General features: G+C 34.2%; 1 protein-coding gene across 1 annotated transcript; it reads right to left on the reverse strand.

Moving 5' to 3' along the window:
* Positions 1–3,568: 3,568 nt before the first annotated feature.
* On the reverse strand, positions 3,569–8,792 carry LOC108327416 (glycine-rich cell wall structural protein 1.8). The gene is made up of 8 exons (XM_017561122.2): positions 8,553–8,792; positions 6,015–6,095; positions 5,654–5,742; positions 5,499–5,573; positions 5,228–5,328; positions 4,993–5,136; positions 4,756–4,818; positions 3,569–4,467 (listed from the first exon to the last, which is right to left on the reverse strand). The coding sequence occupies exons 1-8, from the start codon at positions 8,673–8,675 to the stop codon at positions 3,998–4,000; spliced, it is 1,146 nt and encodes a 381-aa protein (XP_017416611.2). The 5' UTR covers positions 8,676–8,792; the 3' UTR covers positions 3,569–3,997.
* Between the last annotated feature and the right edge of the window lie 2,033 nt (positions 8,793–10,825).

Consider the following 10,825-nt stretch of genomic DNA (forward strand, 5'->3'; position numbering starts at 1 on the left):
ACCCTAATGTATGAAAAAAAAAAGTTAAAAGAAAATTAAATGATCAAGTTGTACATACTAGATGAATGCAAATGAAAAAACTGAGATTATGAGAGCAAAATGATTCGAGAAGGTAGTGGAATGAAGATTAAGAGGATTCTGGAGGGTTTTAGAGATTCTGAGAATGAGTAGAGTGGTAGAGGTGAGTAGTGGGTTTTAAATGAAACATTTTATATAAGGGTCACTGATACGCTGTCATTCAAGCTATCAAATTAATACTATTTTTCAAGGCAACTTTACTATTGTCAAGTCAGTAGTCAAGAAAGTATATAGGATTAAAGTAACCCTGAGTTAGTCAGTAGTCAAGAAAGTAGATTGGATTAAAGTAACCCTGAGTTGTCTCCCAACGAATACGGAATTGCTTTTTAATATTTGACTCTTATGAATGTTATGCAATGCTCAAGAATAGAACTGAGAAACTATGCTAATGGAGTTAATATTTGTAGAATGTTTGAAGAACAAAGAGGAAACTTAGAAAAGATAATGATGAAATAGGATAATTCCACTATTTTTCCAAGATAGATTCATTATTGGTTATCCACAAATCATTACTCAATTGATTATTGTTCAAGTTTAAAGTTAATTAAAGTACATTCTTAATTAATTTGAGGGCGATCATGTAATTAACCAAAGTAGATTCTCAATCAAATGCAAGACCTTTCTAATCGTATGAAAGATCCTAAATTCAATCAAAGTACATTCTTAGTCAAACCTATAAACCCTTGAACTCATATGATTAATATGCATGTAGATTCAAACACCTTATGATGCAAAAATCATTCCTTTTAATATGATTGAGAGATGAAAGACATAGAAGAAGAATAACTTAAATCAATAATCAAAAGAAACAAATTCATTAATTCAACTTAACCTCATAATCCATAATGAAATTACAGTGGAATAGTCCTAGAAGCATAGTCGTCCATGAAGGGAGTGAAACACATGGTAAAATAAAAGTGAAAGGAATGGTGGATGCTAGCTTCCAAGGAGGAATCTGAGAGAATGAATGAGTTATGATTTTTACCTCCCTTGAGTCTCTTGGCTTGATTGAGCTTGGACTCAGAATCTTTTGTTGATAAGATCTTTTATCTTATATATAATATCTTCCAAATATTTAATAAATTTAATCGGTTTTTGAGAATATTTGATAATATCTTTTCTAGATTCAAAAAGATTTAGCAAATATTATCTTTTAATATTTATTGATATAGTTAAATAAGGTAATTATTTAACAATATCAAATAAAATATCTTAAGATATATTTTCTCCAAATTATCTTTTAAAATATCTAACAGATTTAAACTTGTTCAAAATTACATTTCAACCCTTTTTATTTCATTCAAAATTGCACAGAAATTCAGAAATTTCCTATAATTGCACTTACCCTTTTCTTTCTTTTCAAAATTGCAATTAAAACTTTAATTCCAGTTGCATCAACAAACATTAGACCATCCAAAATAATTTTTGCAACTAAAAGCACATTTTAAACCTCTTTAATTCGGCAAACCCGATAAAGTCAATCATCACAAATCTTATTCAAATCAAACATTTAAGCACAATTATTCCACTAAAAATTTGAAATTAAGTCTAAAATGTGAGCATAAATATGCACCATCAGTTAGCCTTTCAAAGTTAAAAATTTTAAACTCGTTGTTTCTCACCCGCGAGTGGCGGCTTAAGTGCCAACTCTGCCGCTTGAGTTGTAGGCTTAGTTAGATTTTTGAAAGTGCACTCATGGTCAAATTTCTGCGAATCCTTCTAGAATGATCTAATCTTTCTTTTATTCTACAAGCTTCCTAACTATGCAAACATCATGCAATTATGACAAAATTTAAATCTAATCATGCAACAAGAAAACTATCAAATAATGCAACAACTAATAACTAAACAAAACAATAAAATTATTTAAATCAACGAAGCCCTCGGTCAAGGATGATTCAAGTCGACTCTTGGTTAGGAATGACTTAGGCCAACCCTAGGTCAAGGATGCATCGGGCCGACTCTTTGTGAAGGACGACTCGAACCAATCCCCAATCGAAAAAGATTCAAGTCGACCATTGGTTGAGGATGACTTGGTCGACCCTCGACCGAGGACGACTCGACCCAACCCTTTATTGAGGACGATTCGGGTCAATAATCAGTCCGAGATGACTTGAGTCAATCTTCGATTAGAAGTTATTCTAGACAATCCTCAATTAGGGACAACTCGAGCCGACCCTCTACCAATTACCAGTTGAACTTATCTTGAACCGTGACTCGAAGAGATCTTCAGTCAGGGTCAACTTAGCTAATGTTTGGTCTTGGTCATGTCAGCCTCGACCGACTTGAGCCGACCTTCATCTTGGGACGACATACATACAATCAGAACTGACTCGAGATGACTTCCCTTTGGGATCACCTCTGTAGGGGCATATTCAAGATGACCTTCTAATGAGACCGATGTTGGCCAACATTCAATCAAAACTAACTCCAATCGACCTTCAACTAAGACTGACCTTTCTTCAAGACCAACTCATGTCTACCTTCAACCTCTTATTCAACCGCATTGACTCGATTTAAACTCACATTAATTTTAAATTTTTAAAATTTCATAAAATGATGTAATCTAAATCAAAGTCAAATCCAATTAAGTAAATTAAAATTTTGATTTTTTTAAAATTCAAAAATATTATCCATATATAAATTCAAATAAATTAAATTCTAAATCTAAAAATATAAATTTAAGTTTGAAATAAATCCATTTAAATAAACTTAAAATAATATAAATTTAAATTATTATAGATTAGATCTCGAATCTTTTATCATCCTTAAATAAAACTAATGCCACGTACACTGACAAACAATGAATCATTGACCGGAAGTATTTCCATGTGTGACAAAGTGAACTAAAATCACATAACTCATAATTACTCAAGCCAACAAAAACCCTAAATATAAAATATTTAATCTCTTCGTTAAGCAGTGAAAGAAACATCACAATTAATTAAATAGTCACATGTGCCATTGACCTTAAGAAGTAAATGCAAAACCAGCGAACTCCACAAAACTATAACGACTCAAAGACACCTCAAATAAAACCAACTTAAAAGATAATGTCAAATAATCTCCAACTTAAAAGATAATGTCAAACAATATCCTTTTATATTACATTAACTCCTTTTGTATTTACTTGTTCCTTGAGAATGCCCACATGTTGACGCTGATATAGCCTCATGACTCCTCAAGATGTTGGAAAAATAGTATCTTTAATGCTTGAGGAAATTGACTTGAATTCAGATATCGTTAATTTATCAAAATAAGACTAAATACATATCTTTTTAGAATAGACTAAAATATGAATTATTTAATAAATGTGTCAACTATTTAGTTTAATTAAACTAAACATAGATAAATAACATAATATAAATTTGTAATTTAACAGTTAAATTGAAAAAACATTCAGTTACAAATAATTTAACATTCGATAAAAATTGACTGCACCTATCAACATTATTGTTCACATTAATGAGTAACATTAATAACATATCACTTCCAAGCACAATGAATCTTAAACTCCTTATGCACTGATGGAATTCACAATTTACAATCTCCAGCGTACATGAAGGCTGTCTACGTAAAACATAGGCATATATTATTTGAACCCCGCAAGTTTATCAAAGAAAAAGCTACTTTTGATTAAAATAAAAACCATATATAAACCAGATACAGATAAAAATATGGTGTTGGCAACCATAAAAGTTGAAATGAATTACAGCAATCATAACCAAGATGCTTTGCAACTAAATCTAAAGATGAACAAAACCTTGCCCATTTCAATTTCATGACAAATGAAACATAAAATACTGCCTAATAATGCTGGATCATGAGCCACATCACACTATCAACACAGTATTCTTAAAACATTAACCCCACTGTCAAGGCAAGCATTTAGCAAGAATGACAACAGCACCCTTCGCAATCATGCCTGGTTTGCACCACCCCTTGTACGTCCACCCATTCGGCCCCTGCCCCGTCCATAACCCCTTCCTCCACCTCTGCCTCTTTCATACCCACCACCTCTGCCACCTTCATAACCACCACCTCTGCCACCTTCATAACCACCACCTCTGCCACCTTCATAACCACCACCTCTGCCACCTTCATATCCACCACCCCTCCCCCCTTCATACCCACCACCTCTGCCGCCCTCATATCCACCACCCCTCCCACCCTCATATCCACCACCCCTCCCCCCTTCATAACCACCACCCCTCCCCCCTTCATAACCACCACCCCTCCCACCTTCATAACCACCACCCCTCCCACCTTCATAACCACCACCCCTCCCACCCTCATACCCTGCACCTCCACCCCTCCCACCTTCATAACCACCGCCCCTCCCACCCTCATACCCTGCACCTCCACCCCTCCCACCATCGTAACCTGTACCTGTTGCAAAATGCCACAGTTGAAGGATCAGATTAAACCTGGGCGAGTATCTTTCAGGCCTACATCCTTAAAAATTTATAACAAGTTTTTCCTGTATGATGGGATCGATCCGAAAAGCACATACTTCAGGCATTGACACAAGACTAGGTGAAGAGTAGAAATATTCTTTATCCATAGACAACAGAAGAAAATAAACCCAGAACATTTGCTCGTTATACCACCATAGATGGAAAACCTCATAACACATCATCACAAAATATGGGGAGAATAAGTATCAATTAAACTTACCACGATAACCCCAACCTCTACCTCGCCCACCACCTCGTCCCCGGTTTGAATAACCCCCATTATCTGGCAGTGGACAAAGCACAAATAAAAATTCTAATTAAAAAACAGGCATATAAACAACCAAAACTAAAATGAACAAGCAAAGTAAATGAAATGCCAAAATAATGTAAAGTATATAAACCACCAAAAATAATATGAACCAACGCATTACAACTCAGTAAGCAGAATGGATAATACCTTGATAATTTGCATAACCCCCCTGGTAGTATCCATATCCACCTTGATAATTTCCATAACCACCTTGATAGCCATAACCACCCCTTCCCCAATTCCTTCCTCTTCCTCTCCCCCGACCCCGACCTCGTCCTCGCCCATATGAATCTAAATTAAGATATTACATGTGCTGAAAGTTAGAAATTATTGTATTTAACATTTTCATTATTAATTATTGTAGTAGCTATATCCAGAGCACCTTCATTTAAAGCATTATATGGAACACGTGCTGGTTTTATAGGTTGCTGCTGATAATTAGTGTGTGGCTTTGGTTGTTCCACGTTACTTGGAGCTTGATACCTGCAAACATAATCGTATAGAAAACATCCCAGATTTGTCAGATCAAACAACCAGAAGAGGATTCCAAATATAGGCTACAAAATCGTCTAGAAAGACCATTTTTTCACAGGCAATAACTCAACCAAACAAAAAAGATTGAAAATAGGGCCCCAATTTTGTTCAAAACTCACCCAGGAGAATTTTTGTTTAATTCTCTAGCTGATAAGGTGATTGAGATCATAGATACATGTCGAGTCATTTCCACACTGCATTAAAAGTAGAAGTTCAATCTAAGCCACCAAACATACAAAGATGCATGCAGATTAAAACTTCATATAACACTTACGGTACAAGACCCTCTTCAATGGGTTCCCACACATCTGTTATGCTAACTGAGCTGATGCCAGTATCTTGGTGCAGCCTGGGAATTCTCTTCTGTTTAAGATGAGAGCCAGCGATGAAAACCAACCTCAATTTTAATGTATCTCATATATCCTCTAGATTATATTATAATAACTTTCAACCAACAAGTAATTATAGATTTATATGCCTGGTAACTTTCCAATTTTCATAGCCAATTAATTTAGGGTTATTTGCAATTTTTTTGTGTTCAACTATAATTGACAAGATATCCCTGACAGTAATTTGCATGCATTTCAAAGTATATACAAGAAACACAAGAAGGACGCCTTTCAAGGAAAAGTAACCTTTAAAATCTCTGCAATGGCAACTGTCTTGCTGATTGCTTGTCCCATTGCTTTTAAGACAATCTCTCTTGCATGCTTTTCCTGGATAAATTACAACAGAAATCAATAAGGAAAGCATAAGCATGTATAACAGGTACAATTACTTGAAGTGTGGCAACCATGATAAAAAAACATGGAGAGATGCACATGAGTGTAAATAGTTTTAGTCATTCAAGATTTATGCATACACAACAAATATACTTAAAAATAACTCGTACAGATTATATTTACTACAACAACCAAGTCAATTTTTATAACTAACAAGGCCAATCACAAGCTTCAAGTCAACCAAAACTATAATTTTTGTCCGTTTAAAAAGTGTGTAAAGCTTGAATCAATAAATTTTCACAATATAACTTGAGGAAAAATGTGTGTTTTTGAATGGAATATGAAACTTTTCATATAACAGGTTAACAAAATGATATACAACTTTCATTAATCATAAAATAAAGCAACATGCATGAATATTAAACTATGACATGTGAACAAGAGAGTTGGACAGTGGAGAAATGATATCATTTTAAAGAGGATTGGAAAACTAGCACAGCAAACAGATTCTTTTATGTGCTAGGTGAATTTTCAAATGATCATATATGCTCATTGGTGAAAAAGACATCAACAAACTAAATGTTCTGTCAGTTGTGGCGCAGCTTGGGTTGGATCTGACGAAACAATTTAAAGCACTTAATGGCACTGTGGAATCTAACCATCATGATTACAATTTACAGAAGATTTCTAATTGAACTTCGGATTGGAATTGTTACACTTATTTATTAGATTGAATTGGACAATTTGAATAAAACATTGTATATTATATATTACTATGGTTCTTGTTATTAGTACAACAAAAGTGAAAATGTTGAGTGAGGAAGTAAAATAAAGATAAAACAAGATTACAAATTCAATCAGAATAATGTGGAATAAACACCTATAGATGAGAAGATCATATTAACTCATAATAGAAAGTGTGGTAACGTTAGAGAACCAACAAAGGCACCAGTGCAAAAAATATCAATTTGATCTTGTGAATTCCGTATCTGACAGGACTCAAAGGCATTGTTTGATCTATGCTGCGAATCCCATCATGAGCAGTAACATTTAACATATTGATTTCCAGTCCTGATACTTCTATAGCATAACTTTCTAATTGACAAACAACACACATAAATTTTATACTATTCTCATTTAAATTCTGGGTCTGTATATATACACGCACACATAAATAACACGCACAATTGAATACATCCGTAATTAAGAAGATGAAATCTTAGAGAAACATAATAGAAGCGAGGGTTGAGTAAAGGAACAGAGGGTAATAGAGTGTGCTTGGTGGATTTTGAATAGCATGGGGGCAGCAATCAGTAGGGTTGTAGAGACCAGATAATGCAGGGATTGGCCATATATAGTAGCGGGATAAGTGAGCTTGAGTTCTCGATGGATGAAATTTGCTGCAGTTCGATTTAATGTGAATAGGGGAGAAAAACGAACAACATAAGGCTTCAAGGTTTTACGGTGCAATATATGCTGGAGATACTACAAAAATAATTTAAAACAAATAATATGGTGGAAAAAGTCAGTGGAAGCAAAATAGGCTTCAGAAAGGATTCAATAGCATCGCAAAGAGCTCTGAAAGGATGCAATTGACGAACAAGAGCTCTAAATGCTTCCGGACTGAAAATCCATTGGCCACCAGCCACAAAGAGCTTCAATGGTATACGATTGTTTACACGTTTTAGCATACTTAAATCGTTTCAAAAGCTAGGCTCATATACAAAATCCTAGAAAAAAAAATCCTAGTTCCATATCCGTAGCAGCTTTTAGTGTACTTCCCCTAAGCCTTCAAATTGAAGCCACAATAATATGACTTTGAAGGCCTCCGCAATAGGATAGCAACCTAAAATAGAAGCCGCATAAGTAACATTTTCCCACAATGTTGGCAAATGCCAAACAACCGCTACGTCAAACCTTGACTTTTCCTATTGCACGGAATAACTGCCAATATAAATCAGTCATGGATCAACAGGCAGAACACGTGCATCGTACATCACCCCATTCCACAATCACGAAATGTAAGCGCCCATGTTTGTTATCATCATAATAAAACATGACAAATAGATCATCGATCACCAAAACACAAACCCCAAATACTGAAACAAAACAAAAATATCATATCAAAGCATATAGCCAACAACCTGAAGAATCTCCACACCCAACCCACAGAAAATGCATTCTATCACAAATAAAGGGTTTCCATAACCAAAAGCCAAACATAGGAAACGCAAACACAAAAATGCCACCAATCACAAACCAAACCCAATCAATCGAACCCCGACACAGCAGCATTCAGCGAACAACCAAAAGAAAAAATAAACAAAACCGAATCCCAAAGCCCGGAAATGCAACCCTTGAAGAAAACCCCAATCAGCGGAAAATGCGAGGGTTTCTCATTCTGCGGAATCATCGACTCATTCACCAAACGGTAACGGAACATCAAAGGACCTGAAGAAGCGAAGTGGCGTAGGTGATGTAGTTGCGAATAGCGCCCTGAGTCGTGATTCGGATCTCATTCTCGTTGATAGGAGACTCTGGCTTTGGTTTCTCCACCTTCTGGTACCTATCCATGGCTATGCCGAGAGAGAGAAAAAGAAACAGAGTAAAAGAAGAATAGAGTGAAACACTGAAACCCTAGCGTTAAAACCCTAAGGAAGAAGAGAAAAGAAAATATAATAGAATAAAAGGTAAAGTGTTTTCTTAAACCTCAGGCTCCGTATTATGCTCAGGTTTGTTTACTCTGCTTTGCAGGTGCAGGCGGCTATCTTATACTCCTCTCTCACCCACACGCGTGCATTGCACGTACTGCTGCGATTCACTTTCATTCGGACCTTCTTTCTTGTTTTTGGATAAAGGACCTTTCATTTCCTTTGCGAAAACGGGTAACGGATAGGTTGTTTCGCAAGCGTGGTACATGTGCTTTCCTTCTTAGGCACATAAATTTTTTTTTTTATTTTCATTTTTAACAGATTATGCTGATCATCTATTTTTAAGAGCCCCTAAAATTTTAACATAATCTTTAGGAATTTTCTTGGAAGTCGAAAACTTGTGAAAATCTTGCCCCTTATTTAATTTTGTGCGAGTCCCACCTTTATTTAATTAGTTACACTTTTAATTTTGTAATATGAACTCGTAATTAATTTTAACTGAGGGACTTGATCATCTAAAAATGATATATAATAATCTCTCTAACGTAATATTTTCAATACTCTATTATTGACAAAGATTTATTGAAAAGTAGGTGGCTTGATGAATCTTATTTCTGATTTAATTATTCACGATTATGATCTTTTAGCTTTTAATAATTTTTAAATGTTAATATTGATAATTTCTTAGAAAAAATGAGTTAGAAAGCATGATTTGCTACCATTTCATTAATATATATATATATATATATATATATATATATATATATATATATATATATATATATATATATATATATTCGTTAATCCAAAATAAAATTTTCAACTTTGTGGTCTTTATTTTTGTAATGACATTCATTAATTATCATTATCGTAACACTTATCATGTATATTTTTTATTATCATAATATTAAGACTATTAATCAAGGATTTACTTTGTGGTAACATATTAACGTTTGATTGATATATGAAGTATTTTGTTAGTTTTTATCAACTGATCTATTTTTTAAAATTTTAAAGTATAAAAATAGATGCTAGTTAGTCAAAATGGTAAACAAGTGTTTAGAAGAGGTGGCATTGCAATAATGAGAATCTCCATGATAGATATTGTGATAAGGAAAATTAATGTGTTCGTTGTAAAGTGTTGGATAAATTGATAAAAAATCTACCATAAACATGTAAGAATGTTAGATCTTTTTACAAGAATACATAAGGAAAGGTAAGCACAAAATGTAATAGGAAATTATTATATGTGTATGGTTTAATGTCTCAATAGGTCCTTATTTTCGTCCAGAATTTCAAATAGGTCTCTTTATTTTTTGGCGTCTCAATTGGGTCCTTATTTTTGTTAATTTGATGCAAATAAATTTTTTCCGTCAATTTCATCAAACGTCGTTAATGAGTGTGTGATGTGGCCTGATGACACTGCATTTTTAATACACATGTCCATAAAAACATGTGTGAATGCGATTTTTAAAAATTTAGAATTAAAGAATTAAGTAAATATATTATAATTTTTGCTAAAATTAATTAAAGAAAGGGCAAAGATGGAAAATGGTATTGTTCTTTTTGCTGAAACATCCATTTTCTTTGTAAGTGGGAAATCAAAATCAAATTAGGGAAATTTTGTATTTTAGGGCTCGTGTCTCACAAGGTCTTTGTTGTTGTTCGAGTGGATGTGCAATGGAGAATCAAATGCAAAATTCACATTCAACTTGTTCTTCGACTTGTAATGGCTGGCGTAATGGAGACCCCAATGTCGTTTTTCGTGGTGTGTCACCCCTTTATCTGTGTGGAGAGAAAACAGTGGTCAAAACAGCTCGAACGACTAAGAACAGAGAGAAACAATTTTGAGGGTGCCCTAAGTACAAGGTAACCGAACGTGGATGAGTTGTTGTTTGTTTTACTTCAAAGTCGTATTCATTGGGTTTTAATTTTTGTTTTCAGAACGGGCATGAAAACGGTGGTTGCAATTTCTTCAAATGGTGTTGTGATGATGGTAATGAAAAAAACTATATGAATCTGAAGTAGGAAGAAAAGCATGAGTGTTTATCAAAGACAGAAGAAATGAGTGGT

This window comes from Vigna angularis, chromosome 2 (assembly GCF_016808095.1).
Source record: "Vigna angularis cultivar LongXiaoDou No.4 chromosome 2, ASM1680809v1, whole genome shotgun sequence".
Taxonomy (NCBI): domain Eukaryota; kingdom Viridiplantae; phylum Streptophyta; class Magnoliopsida; order Fabales; family Fabaceae; genus Vigna; species Vigna angularis.

Bases quoted from the DNA above. Each gene is read 5' to 3' on its own strand.
- LOC108327416 (XM_017561122.2), bottom strand. From the start codon at position 8,675: ATGGATAGGTACCAGAAGGTGGAGAAACCAAAGCCAGAGTCTCCTATC. The intron at 5,574-5,653 runs GTAAGTGTTATA...CTTTTAATGCAG, and splicing joins ATTGAAGAGGGTCTTGTACC to TGTGGAAATGACTCGACATG. The intron at 5,137-5,227 runs GTGCTCTGGATA...ATCTTAATTTAG, and splicing joins ATATAATGCTTTAAATGAAG to ATTCATATGGGCGAGGACGA.